General features: G+C 32.4%; 1 protein-coding gene and 1 pseudogene across 7 annotated transcripts in view; one reads left to right on the forward strand and one right to left on the reverse strand.

Annotated features, from left to right (window-relative positions):
• Positions 1 to 13,411, forward strand: part of WDR72 (WD repeat domain 72) — a 201,282-nt gene that overhangs the window by 101,201 nt on the left and 86,670 nt on the right. For all 7 annotated transcript variants that reach the window (XM_039888997.1, XM_039888999.1, XM_039888993.1 and 4 more), the window contains one exon: positions 12,289 to 13,097. In XM_039888997.1, the coding sequence (XP_039744931.1) occupies positions 12,289 to 13,097 (809 nt within the window). The remainder of the gene's footprint in view (positions 1 to 12,288; positions 13,098 to 13,411) is intronic.
• Positions 11,754 to 11,872, reverse strand: LOC120623131 (uncharacterized; annotated as a pseudogene).

The raw sequence follows: 13,411 nt of genomic DNA on the forward strand, positions 1-13,411 counted from the left end.
TTGATGAGTTGATTAGAAAATTCTTCTGGAAAGATAAATGTATAAAATGAGCTAAGAATAATTAGGAAAAAGAGGAATGATGGACATGGGGCTTCTTTTTCAGATGTCAAACATTATCTATCTATCTGTGTATTTGTCTATCTGTCTATCTATCTACCTACCTATCTAGCTACCTCCCTATCTGTAGTAGAGTGCAGTGGTGGTTCAAGAACAGACAAATAGATAAATGAGAAAGGAAAAAAAAAAAGGAAAAGTCCAGGAAAGAGCATGTATGTAAATCGTAATTTGCTTTTAGAGAAAGATGGCACTTAAAATCCTAGAGAAAAGTTAATAAGTGGCTTTTGTATAATGAGTGTAATTTTTTTTTAAATCTCTTTTTTCTACCTTTAAAAAAACAAACTTCAGATGAATTTTGTTTTAAATATGAAATACAAGTTTTAAATATGAAAACATAGATTACTAGAAGAAAATATATACTAATATTTTTAGTAATTGGATTATCAAGGACCTAAAAGTGGTAAAATTTTTAAAAGACAAATGAAAATTATAGTTTTACTATTTAAATTTTTTAAGTAGTATTGCAACCTCCCCCCAAAAAATCTATAAAATTTAAAGCCTGATGAGACTTAAAAAATATTTACAATATATTTAACAGAGGATTAATATCTTTATGTACAAAAAACTCTTATAAGGTGATAAGGGAAAGATAAATAGTAAAAGAGAAAATCGGGCAAAGATTAATACTTATATCACAGAAAAATACAGTCATTAAGATTTTCTCACTAAATAAATTAATGCAAGTTTTCTTTACCAGATTAATAAATGTTAAAGGAAATGCTGAACTCTTTAAGTGTATGACAAAACTTATATACACTCGTTTTTGGTCGAAGTATGTTTTGACACACCCTTGCTGGGGCATAGTCTAACAATTTAACCAACAATTTCACCCTGAAATTCTATTTCAAAGAATTTTTAAAGAACCAGAAAAGTGTTCTACAATTTTAAGCATAGGTATGTTCAGAGTATGTTCAGAGAAGGGACAAACAATAGTGGTTTTCATTTGTAACCTATGAAGGAATGGCTTACTTATTGAACACTTTTGTTCTTTCCATACTACCCAAGATTTTGCATTATTAAGATTTTGAGGAAACATAGTTCAAAGTCAAGGCAATGACATCCAAATATATCAGAACCCAAGAGTCGAGGCATCCTAACTGAAGCTCTGGATAGATGGGAATCCACTGACAGAGGAAATCTGTTGCAAAGCAGATTGACTCTTGACTGACCCTGTAATTAGGTGCTTAAATGGGCTAGTGTTGTGAGACACTTATTTTTCACTTAGGTGACAGTTTCTTAAGTGAATTTCTCTGGTCACACAGAGGTTAGAGATGAGCTTATGGAAATATGCAGGGCTAACACTCAAGGGCTGAATCCCAAGTTATCATAAACGAAAGCATGCTTAAAAATGATTTTTTTTTTTAATGTGGTGGCTTTTGTTATTTTTCAAAAAGACCAGGAATGACATCTTCAATCATTATGTTTTAGTATTAACTAGTTACTGGAGGGAGAAAGCCATGAAATTGGTGCATTTGCCCTCAGTGGTTATGTGACTCAGCTTATCCAGCATTTTAAGGCTTAAGTCTTTTTATAAAAAACCTCATGTTTTATGAAATCTTAGCAGAACAAATTTTTGCTTATGTAATGCACTGAGATTGAGGCAGGCTCAGGTGTTTAGAGATTGCAGTCAGTGAAAATAAGGATACTTACACATATGATGATGGCAAAAGGTAAATGTTGGAGAAAAATTAAAATGTCATGAAACATCCAAGGAAAGCAAGATTACAATTGGAAGGGTGATTAGAAAGGGTTTGTGTAAGTAAGTCTCTTGGGGACATGAGCTTTCTTTCAGGGTAGAATTTCCATTGATGGTGTTCGGGCATTCTCAGTCTGAGAAGAGACATAGAAGCAGAGAAATCAGAAAAGGCCGAAAGGCCAAGACCAATTATGAACATCAGAGGAACCAGGCAGCAGTGGCAAGCACAGATTGCAATTAAAGGAGGAAAAGAATTTGAGTGAGATGAATTAAGCTGCATGCTTCAGGGACTGTCTCACTCACCATTTCATTGTCTTACTCACCGTTGCATTGTCTTTCACATATGGCACAGCAGGCAGCACACAGTAGATGCTTAATAAACATTTGATGGATAGATGAGTGAATGATTAATAAAATGTGAAGAAGGAGACAGTATGAGAGAATTGAAGCAAGAGAGGACTTAAGAGAAAGAAAAGATGATATCCAAAAAAAAAAAAAGGTTCACTGGGAGCACGTTGCTGCCAAGGATGTCAGGAGATGGAGGAGGCTGGCGTTTCAGTAACCGTGATTTAGAAAGCATGTTTTAGAGCACAAGTAATACCTTGGTATTTTAAAGTTAGAAAGATTTTCTGATTTTTCAGTATGTTTCCCTGTAATTTGGTGAAAAGCATGTGGCAAAAAATAAATATGATTAGGAGACAGTGTAAAATCCTGATTACAAATCTAGAAGAGTATTTTATTTGTTAAAATACCAGTGACTAAACGTCACCTTTCCTTTCTTCCAGGGCTATGTTTAAATCAACCTTTGCCATGTTGCAATGGAGTAGAAATCCGTCATGGTTCTTTCTTGTGTCATTTTTCTGTATTCTCGGGTAACCCCCTGTTGTCTGATTGGAAGGAAATGAAAGGCCCTTCTAGATTAGAAACCAGATCTGAACATGTCTTAACTTTGTTCAGGCACCGAGAATATTAGGCAGTGAACTTTTTTTATCTTACCCCTGAAAAAAGACTCTGTTTAATGTTACAATAAGAGATTGGAAAAATGTATCTTAGGAATTATTCTTAGCTCTGTGTTGGTGAAATGGTGATAGTAAAGATGAAGTTTACTTGTATTCACTTTTTCTCTTAGAATTGAAGGGACACAAACTGCTTTCATTAGTTAATACTACTTTATGCAATCGTTTTTCCGGTTGTGTCAGAGATATAAAAATCTTTCGTAAATTTTCATAAATATTGATTTGAGAAATAGCCAAAGGAATCAGATATGAATCTTTCTCCCAAATAGTTCACACCAGAAGATATGGAATATAGTTCCTGGGTTCAAGTTTCAGTCTTTGGAGAAGATTAAACTTTCACACGTGAAAGTGTCTGTGATTACCTAAGGCTAAAAATGAATTGCTGAAGAGTTGAGAGAGGAGAGAGAGAATATGGAACTAGAGTGGCAAGGATACAGGACTATAAGAGGTTAAATTTTGGCTATCGCCTGAGAAAAGAAGGATAGCTGTCGAGTTGACAAGCAGCAGCAAAGGCACACACGTTGGACAGTTGGCTTAACATTATTTGATCTCAAAGCTGCATTTTCTGTATAATTTGTAATATTAATGGTAATGTTTATGATTTATAAGCTATAGAAAATGTAGTAACATCTAATTAGGAAAGTCTGTTCCTCCAGATTTAATTTAATTTTTAAAATAGTTTCAATGTACAGCATCAGGGTGTGGAAAAATGGCCTCTATTTCTAAGGTCTGAACTTATAAGAAGTTTGTTCCTCCAAGGGGGAGATTGAGGTAATAATATAAAAGGTTTGGTGTTACATGGACAAAAACTGACAAATGCTCACAAAAGAAAGTAAGCTCATTGATTTGACAATTTTAACTGTACTATTTCCTGGAAAATATTATCACCTATCAAATATATTATTAATCATTTTTTAAAAAATATTGATCCAATCTTTTATATTTATCACCCAAGAATTTATCTTACATTTACTTTTATAAACTAAATAAAGTTTGCATGGTTATTACTAAACTAAGGGACATCTTAGTATAAGCATCTATACATCTTTAGCCTTTCTCATTTTTTTATATAGTCTTCATGTCATCTGTTTTGATGGTTCCATAATTTTATTAAATGTGTAAGTCATGATTTGCTTCTGACACCTTCTCAGCCTATGCTCACACAGGTGGACATTTAGGTTATTTACATTTTGTTGACTAACATAGGTAAGAATATAATAGATATCCTTACCTATATTGTTCTTTTCCTACTTTTGGATTATTTTAAGATAAATTTCCACAGGAAAAACTACAGTGTTAAATGTTATAAAAATGTTAACATACCTTAATTAGTATTAAGATATTATTCTAAACAGTCATCATTTCTAAGGTTGTTTTGAATAAGGCAATACAAAGATGAAATGGTTAAAATTTCAGTGAAGGGGACTAGAAGTGATATATATGGCCATTTAGAGAGAACCTGATTGTCCACGCTCTGGGGGAGAAAAATGTCGCTACCATTTGTTCAGTTCCCAGATACGGACAAAGACTTAAAAAGGCACCCAAGTCCCTGGGAGGAAGGACCCTACAACACCATGACAGTTATACTATGACAATTTCCCAGCATCTCCACAAAGGGACCTATTTATTGGGTGACTGTACACTGGGGAAAGGCAGAATAACCAAACGTTTTGGACTAATGGACATAGGGTCTCAGTTTACTTTGATCCCAGAGACCTAAAACACCACTATGGCTTACTGTTATGGCTTACTGTTAAATGGGGCTTACAGGGCTTATGTGAAGTGATGGCTAAAGTCCAGTTCTATTCTATTCATGTATTTGGGAACTGAGAAAATGACTAATGAGTAGGGCTATGAAAGAAGAAGTGTCCCAAGGAGGAAACAAAAAGTTTCAATGTAGTTAGTTTAGACATTTATTTTAATTATATCTAATTAATTTAAAAGATTGTTTTTATTATGAAATCACTTATTGTATTTAATTGTATTTTGGCATTGCAAATCAGGATATGATTGACAGATACAAGCATTTTCAACTTATTTCTAGAACTTCCTGTTCACAGTAAAATAGCTTTCTTTAACTGGGATGTTGGCTTAGAAAACTTTCACCCTTTATTGACAAAAATTATTATTAAAAAATTGAATAACACACCACTGCATTCGAGACTTTAATAAAAGTGTTATACAGAATAAGTAAATAAAGCCAGGCCACATCAGTGCTTGCATTGAAGCAATAAAAGAAAAACAGCAAGCAGCCCCAGCATGAGGATGAATTGTATTCTCAAAGTTTATAAATTGGTTGCTTGGAGCTTTGATTTTTTTTTTCCCTGAGAAACAATGACAACAGTGACACTAAGGGTGCTTGGTTTCTAGGCCAACTTCCTGAAGTTTCTTTAAGCCATGGCATTAATGACATGTCATTAACAGCAGCATTTTAAACTCTACCCTATATAGTGATTTTCTAAGAAAATATATTCTAAGCTTCTACCCAAGTTGAAGAGAACTTCCAATGCCTTTCTATCCGCATGAATGTGGGTAATAGACAAGGAAGTAAACATTGCCTTGAAGCACCATTAATTTGTCATTTTCCTAAGTGAAGGAATCTACCTAGGTTTGCTCCATAACCCAAGTTCTTCTGAGTTAAAAAATAGTCTTATTAACATAGTTGTGTTTCACAAGGTGGTGCCATATAAATCCATAGTAATTTTCTAATCTCCCTCTGAATTTTTAATATAATTACATTTTTTCTAATATTTCTAATCAATTATTTTTCATTTATTTTATTTTTGCTTTTTTGTTTCATATCTCCTTGTTCATTTTTATGAATGTTATTCTTTCAACTTCTTTTGACAATTTTTTTTTCAACCCATTCTATAGCATTGATTTTATGTGGAGTAAATATATATCCCAGCTTTTATTTTTTTAGCTGTCTTTCTGAGTAGTAGATTTACTATGTTTTGGAATTTTAGTTTTACAAGGTCATTTCTAGAGGAAATTTTTTTCTCGTGTGTCGTGTTAGTTTCATTGTACTTTATTTTTCTCTTTCCCTTTCTCTCTCTGTGCTCAGCTGATGTTCTGTGATGTTGTTGCCTCTATCTACCTTTTCAAGACAGGCCAGAATGAAGCCTGCACTGTACTAATATTGAGTATATGTCTGTCTAATGAGTGAACTAACATTTGAGTTGATTCACTTACAAGTTACATTGCAATTTTCCTTAGGTCTGACATTAATCCAGCATTAGAATTCTAAAGCCTAACTACCTCCCTGCAGTCCTGATACTGAGCAGGCCTGTGACTTCAGTTCCAGTTAGCACTTTGTGCTTCTATTCCATGTTTGGTCCTCAAAGGTGTTTATTTTGCTTCTGAGCTTAGCTAAACCTTTTTGAGTTTTGTTTTATTTTAACTTTTTATCTATCATTGGTATGTATTTGGAAGAAACAGTTTGCTTCAAAGTCTAAACTTTGCCATCTTGACTAGAAGTCAACTTACATTTTCAAAACCTCTAGGATTTATTAATTTGTCATAAAACAAAAGTAGCTATTTGAAATTTTTAGCAGCAAAAATATAACCAGCAACTCTAATTTCATTTTATAAGCAAGTAACATATTCTCTGCTTTTTGTGGCATAAGTGTTGAAGACAACTCCTTATATACATATTACGTGATAAAATTATCTATATTGTAAATTTGTTCCTCAAAAAATTTTCTACTTAAAGAAATTCTGTCTCTAGGATTACAAACTCAGCATGTTGAGAATGTTGTCTTCCTGTCTGCAACAGAGAATAAGAGACAAGTCCAAGAACCTAAATTCTCCAGCTGTTTTAGTTGTTTCATAAGATAGCAGCCATGAGCTCCATGAGGCAATGTGACTTTATTTTTACTCTGCAGGGAGCACTGCTGATCCAAAAAATACACCTATCTGTTGCTTAAAGATGTCAGTTCTTTCCTGAAAACTTTGTTGCTAAGGGGAAAAATTAATTAGATGGAAAAAAAAATAGTTTCCATTGATTTTAATGGGAAAAATTATGATGCGCTTTATCCTGACATAGTACTTACAGATAGAAAAAAAATATTAATTGAACAATGAAAACAAGTTTATGTGACAAATAGCAATTAGAAAGTAAAGTTAGAGATTGTATATTTGACTGAAACCATAATGTCAAAATATTACTTCTTATAGAATATGTCGTTGGGTGAAACATTAAAAAAATTGTTACCTTTTTTGTAAAATTTATGGTGTAATCAACAAATAATTTCAGTAATAGTGTTCAATACATAGATATCACATTTCCCCTATCATCTGTGCCATCCCTTACTTGAAAAACTTCCATTGTCATAAATCTTTTGATGTGATTGCTTTCCTTTTAGAAAGGATACATTTTCTGGAATTTCTAATCTTTTTTCTTTGCATAAATTTATACTTGCAATGCATCAACTGTGACTTTCAGTTTATGTTTATTTAAAGTATAAAAATTTAAACATTGTACATAACCAGAGTGCAGACTCCTTACATATTTATATGATTATTCTCATCTATTACAATGGCCTCATCTATACCTAAGTAGCTAGTCAGTTTAAGAGTGACTCATCACCATAGGGTCTTTTAGATTACTAAATTTTGTTTTCTTAGGGACTGTATTTTACAGTCAGTTTTCACATAACTTATTTTCACATAACTTATTAAAATATGTAAATTAAAATATGTAAAATTAAAATATGTTAATTAAAGTTATAAGCTCGCATAGGAAAAGAACATTGAGAACAAAAAGACGTGAAATTACTGAAAAGCAAATATCTTAGTTTTTGTGATTAGAATGTAAAAAAGTAGAGTGTAGTCTACAGGTGGTTGGAGGGATTGGAGAGCACCAGTTAACCCTATGGGTTAGCTCTTAAAAGGATTAAAAAAGAATTTTAGTTTTAACTTAAAAATGATATTAATGTTATTAAAATAATATAGCATTTTACATTGAACAAAATTTAAATTCAAATATACATGAATTCTTTAAATGACTATAGAGCGAATCAAAATATGTTTGTTTTCTTTCCAATTAAATTGTATGATACACGATATGTCACCTTTTACTTCACGTTTGAATTTCACAATAAATAATAAAGAATCATTTTAGAAAAGTATTTAAAGGGTAATGAAGTTTTCCACAGGCTTTCTTCTACACTTTCTATTAAAAGATATTTCATTTGGAGCATCTGAATTTTTTTCTTCTTCAGTCCTTAACTGATCTTTTTGCTGGATCTTTATTTGTAATTAGCACTGGATGTGACTCAGATAGTTCTGACATCACTAATTGAATTTTGTGTAATACTGCATCTTTAACAGTATTTGCTATCTACTATGCAGTTGGATTGCATCATCTAATAATCACTCAGAACCTGATTAATGAATGGGCCTGGGCCTTTATGTTAGAAACAGAGGAGGGTTTGGGTACTAATTTTGTAAGTAAGCAGTTCATTAGCAAATATTTTCATGCAATGATGACTTTTTCTTCCCTACTTATCTCAGTGAATGTGGTATTTCATAAAATAAATGCTTCGTTAATAAGGACACCTCGTATATCTTAGAAATGGTAAATAGCAAACATATTTCAGTCTTTTAAAAATTTAAGTAGAGAATGTCATCTGAAGAATAGTCAGAAAAAGTAGACTTGGGAATCCTGATTTGGCTGCTTACCAAATGAGTAATTTTGAAGAAGTTACTTCTCTATTCCTCATTTTCCCTTAGTTTAAGGGGAAGGGGTCAGCTTAGATGGCTTTATAATATTTTCTTGCTTTAACATAACTAAATATCTAAAATATTTATGCAGCTATTATCTTTATGTCCTCTTAGTATTTAAACACATGCACTAGATTTTATTGCACAAAGTCACAAGTAAGAAAATGAAGGTAGTTTTAAACATCAGTTTCACTACATGTATTTTGTGGTTGTGGTAGGCTGAGCAGGTCAAATCCTTTACAACAAACTCAGTGGGGGATCCACTATGTTTTCAGAAAGAAGTTTTACCAAACATGTTGTTACTGCATTTCTACTTTCAAAGGCAGGGGATGAAACCAGCCTTGTTTAACCATTTTGTCTTTCTGAGTCAAATAGAAAAGAGGCACAAGCTGAACACAGTAGGGCGAAGGAAAAAGAAAGTGAATAGACTTTTTATATATATATATATAAAGGTGTTAGGCTTGTACCTTCAGACATATATTTTTCTCCAAATTTGGGGGTCTTTTTGTTTTCCTTGTTACATGTATCTTGGGTTGTTGAGTGTTAGAATTTTGTATTGTTGGCTTTAGTTTTATTGTCATTTATTCTCATTTCTTACGGAGAGTAAAGGAATAATTTCTGCCCGCTGGCCATCTGGGATTCTGTTTTCAGACTTTCTGACTCAGTAGCTTTTCCCAAAGTCTGTGTACTTGAGACAAAGAACTCAGCTCTGTGTGCCTCTTCCTACTCCCCACCTGCTGTTTACAACATTCACATGTAGATATATCAGTACCATTATACTCCACCAAAGTTCAGAGGTTGGAATGGAAGATTGTCCTTTCCCATTACTTCTAGCTTTCTAGATTGTAAACATTACCTCTTCTCTTTCCTCGACTTAGAATTTCAGACAGTAGGAGTAAAAGTGATGTGATACCCTGGAAAACACCAGAACCTTCTCTGTATGCAAAGCCTGGACAACACATTTTGAGAAATTATCTTTCAGGCAATCAGAGAACAGTCTATAACACGTGAACTAATAAAATTTATGTTTAATTAACCCTCACATTTAAAACTTTTTTTAATTATTGGGGAGACAGTAGTTAATAAATTTATGTTAAGTAGCAACTGTTTGCAGTGACATACATTGAACAAAATACTTTTTGTATTTATTTGTTTTAGACTTTTTTATTGTAACTAGATTGAATGTTTCTAAAACACTTCTGTTATAATGATGGTTTAGATATATTTTATCATTCTAAAAGTAATATAATTATATTTATATTTTTGCAGAACATTATGCAGTCATGATATAGCAGGCTACTTTTAATAGAATTCTTGTCTGAGGAATATATTGTATATGGGTAACAAATATAAATAAGGTTAAGATTTACTGTAGCCTTTGCTAAACATTACTAAATGTTACGTATGTCAAATCTACAATATGTGAAAACTCAGGAATTACTATATAGGAATTCATTGTCATTCTGTTGCTTATATCTGAAATAATGGTAAATACTCTTTTTAAAGTCTTTCGGTGACATGACTTTAACAATATTCTCACTATTTCTTAAAAGAAAAAATTTCAATGATACCAGGTTAGAATTATAACATTTAATCATTTTAGTATATTAAAATATAACAATAGTTTATATTTATAATCTAATAGACTTATTTCCATATGGGAAACAACTTTGCTATATGTTAAATAAATTTGGAATAACATTTATGATTTGAAAATAATGTAAAATGTCCAGTTGCTCTTGAGGCTTAAGGGGACCATATTTAGGGACAGAAATTTAGGATTTTTGTTTACAACAGTGCAGTGGGCCTATTGTAGCTTTGTAGGTCACAAAATAAGAAGATGACACCCGACCAGGCAATGTGTCATATTGCTAGAATCATTGCTATGATTTCAATTGGCCCAGTAATTGAGGAGGTTTGGACCCTGCAGCCAGAGAAGATTATAGCTTTGGGAAAGTGGAAGTGCATACGAGGGCTAAATTCATGGTTTATATATTATTTTGTATGTATTAACCATTACATAATAAAATAATGTAATAAACCCTTTTTGCTAAATTAATAGGTACTGACTGGTATTATTATCTTAATTTTACTTCTTGATTATTACTGGTTGTAAACATTTTTTCATATTTTAATCTGAATGCTATTTGTGAATTGCTATTGATGCTTTGTCCATTTTTCAACCTGTACAGTTGTCTTTTTACTTTGATTCACAAGAATTATTAATAATTATACTAACCTTATACATTTTGTTGGTAGAAAAATGTGTTTTTTAAGTTTATCTCCATTTTGTTTTTTAATCTTTAAAATTTCTAATGGTTTATTTTTGTATAATTATAAAGTAAATATAACTGCAAAAAAAATCCAAAAACTAAAAAGAAAAAACCCTAAAGTGTAAATAAATATTATTTTAACTCTTTTTTTAAATTAAGTGTCCTTAATATTTTGGTGCATATATATCTATATATAATGTATATAGATATTCACACACATGATTTTATTAAAAGAATATTTTTCTGCCTTGTAGATTACATTTTTCCTCCAATAAGTACAATTTTACACCATTTAAAAATATTTGAATAGTATTTCACTGTATACATATACTAATTATTCAATGAATATTTATTGAGCCCCTTAATAATGCTGTATAGCAGCATCATTTTATAGGTATTGGGAACAAAGCAACATGCCAAACTCTTGCAAAGGTGGAGTTTGAATGCTGTTGGAGAAAACATACAGTAAACTGATAAATATTTCATATAATATAAGGTAATCATAAGTACTAGGTTGAAAAAAAAGTAAGCAAGGAAGAGCGTAGAGAGTACTGGATCCACAGGAGGCAATAGGTGCTCCAGAAAGTCCTCATAAATGATCAGGAGCCCACCTGAAGTTTGGGAGTGCACCCTGCCAGTACTAGGGCAGTATCATTTGAGGCAAGAGAAAGATCAAATGCAAGTCCACAAGGTGAGCCTTTAAGCAAATAAAAGCAATTTGATATTGGTTAACATTTAGGTTACTTCCAATTATTTAAAATTTTAAACATATTTGGAGAGACGGTTCTTGTTAGATACTTTCTGAATTCTCGCAGGTATTCTAACTGTTCTCAATTTCTTTTTTTTTTTTTTAGGTGAGGTAACCCTTGGTTGACCTCACAGATTGCAAGGACCTTGTCAGCTTACAATCCCTTATTTTATTTTTTACGCCTACAGCACCTGGTCTTCCTAACTGGTCTCCTATCCAAGTACTAACCAGGCCTGACCTTGCTTAGCTTCCAAGATCAGATGGGATTGGGCTTGTTCAGGGTAGCATGACCGTAGACTCTTCTCAATTTTTAAACCTACTTTTTCCCTGTTGTATGTCTTCATGGCTATTTTGATAGGAAGTGTGAAAGTGTATATAAAAGAATGTTAGTTAGTCTGATGCCATCTTAGTTCATAGGCCTAATTTATATTTTTTAAAGAAAAACTAAATGTTTTAGAAAGGAATAAAGGAGTTCATAGAATATAAGAATACAGAATGTTTAATTTAGAGGGGAATTTTTATATCTAAGACAAAAAATTTGAAATGACTTGCCTTTAGTTTGTACTGCTACTTAGTGCTTTCTGTTATGTCATTTTAGTATCACAGGACCTTTAATAAAATCATTTAAAAACTAGAACTTTGACACATAGGGTTTTGTTTTTTGTTTGTTTCTTTTTTCTTTTTTTCTTTTTTTTTTTTTTTTATCTCCCCTAGGCTATTGATGCGAAATCTTTCTCTGGTCCTTTTAATGTCTTGCCTGTGAAGACAAAATGGAGTAACACAGGCTTTCATATCCTTCTATTTGACCTGGAAAACCTTGTTGAACTTCTGCTGCCGACTCCAATCTGTGACCCTTCCAATTCATTCAATGGCAGCGAGATCCTGAGAAGAGCCAAAAGCACAGTAGAGAAGAAAACACTGACACTGAAAAGAAATAAAACTGCCTGTGGTCCTCTCTCAGCAGACGCACACGCCAAGCCTGTTAGTGAAAGTCTAGCCCAAGGAGATAATTCGATAACATTCTTCGAAGAAAATGATGGCATTAAAAGGCAGAAGAAAATGAAGAGTTCCAAAAAGACACACCCTAAGCCATCAAGAAAATTTGATGCCAACCTCATAATCGATGCAGCTAAATTGCTCCTATCTTGCCTTTTGCCATGGGGAGTGGATAAAGAATTAGATAATCTCTGCATTAAGCATCTCAATATTTTGAAGCTTCAGGGTCCCATTTCTTTAGGACTTGCTTCAAATGAAGACTACTCATTGATGCTTCCAGGTTGGGATTTATGCAATGCTGAAATGAAAAAAGACTGTTCAAAAGTAAATTTATTTTCCAGAAAAGTTTTGGATTTGTCAAATAAATACACATCCACTCTTCCAAATCAGGCTGGGATGCCAAAAAGAGAGGAAAATGATTGTGATTCTTTGCAAGAGTCAAATACTATAGTTTATCTATTGAGAAGACTATTTTTAGTTAACAAATTAGTTAACATGCCTGTAGAATTGGAATGTGGAATTGACAGGTAAGACATGCCTAGAGATTTTGACTATTATTTGGGACTTTAAAATAAATTATTATTATTTGCTAGATTCTGCTCTCTAGCTTCCCTACTCTCAGAGAAGAATAGATATGCAACAACTTCTTCCGTTCAAAATACATTTAAGAAAATCTTGCTTTTAATTTTTGAGGTTGGAGGATAATTTGAGCAATAAATCTATGTTTTAAAATTTATTCATTCAACAAATATTCATTGCTCTCATAATATGTGGCAGGAAAATCAGAGTAATGGGTGCTGAATGATTTAGTGGATGGATGGTTGGATGGATGGATGGATGG

This window comes from Pteropus medius, unplaced genomic scaffold (assembly GCF_902729225.1).
Source record: "Pteropus medius unplaced genomic scaffold, Ma_sr-lr_union100, whole genome shotgun sequence".
NCBI lineage: Eukaryota > Metazoa > Chordata > Mammalia > Chiroptera > Pteropodidae > Pteropus > Pteropus medius.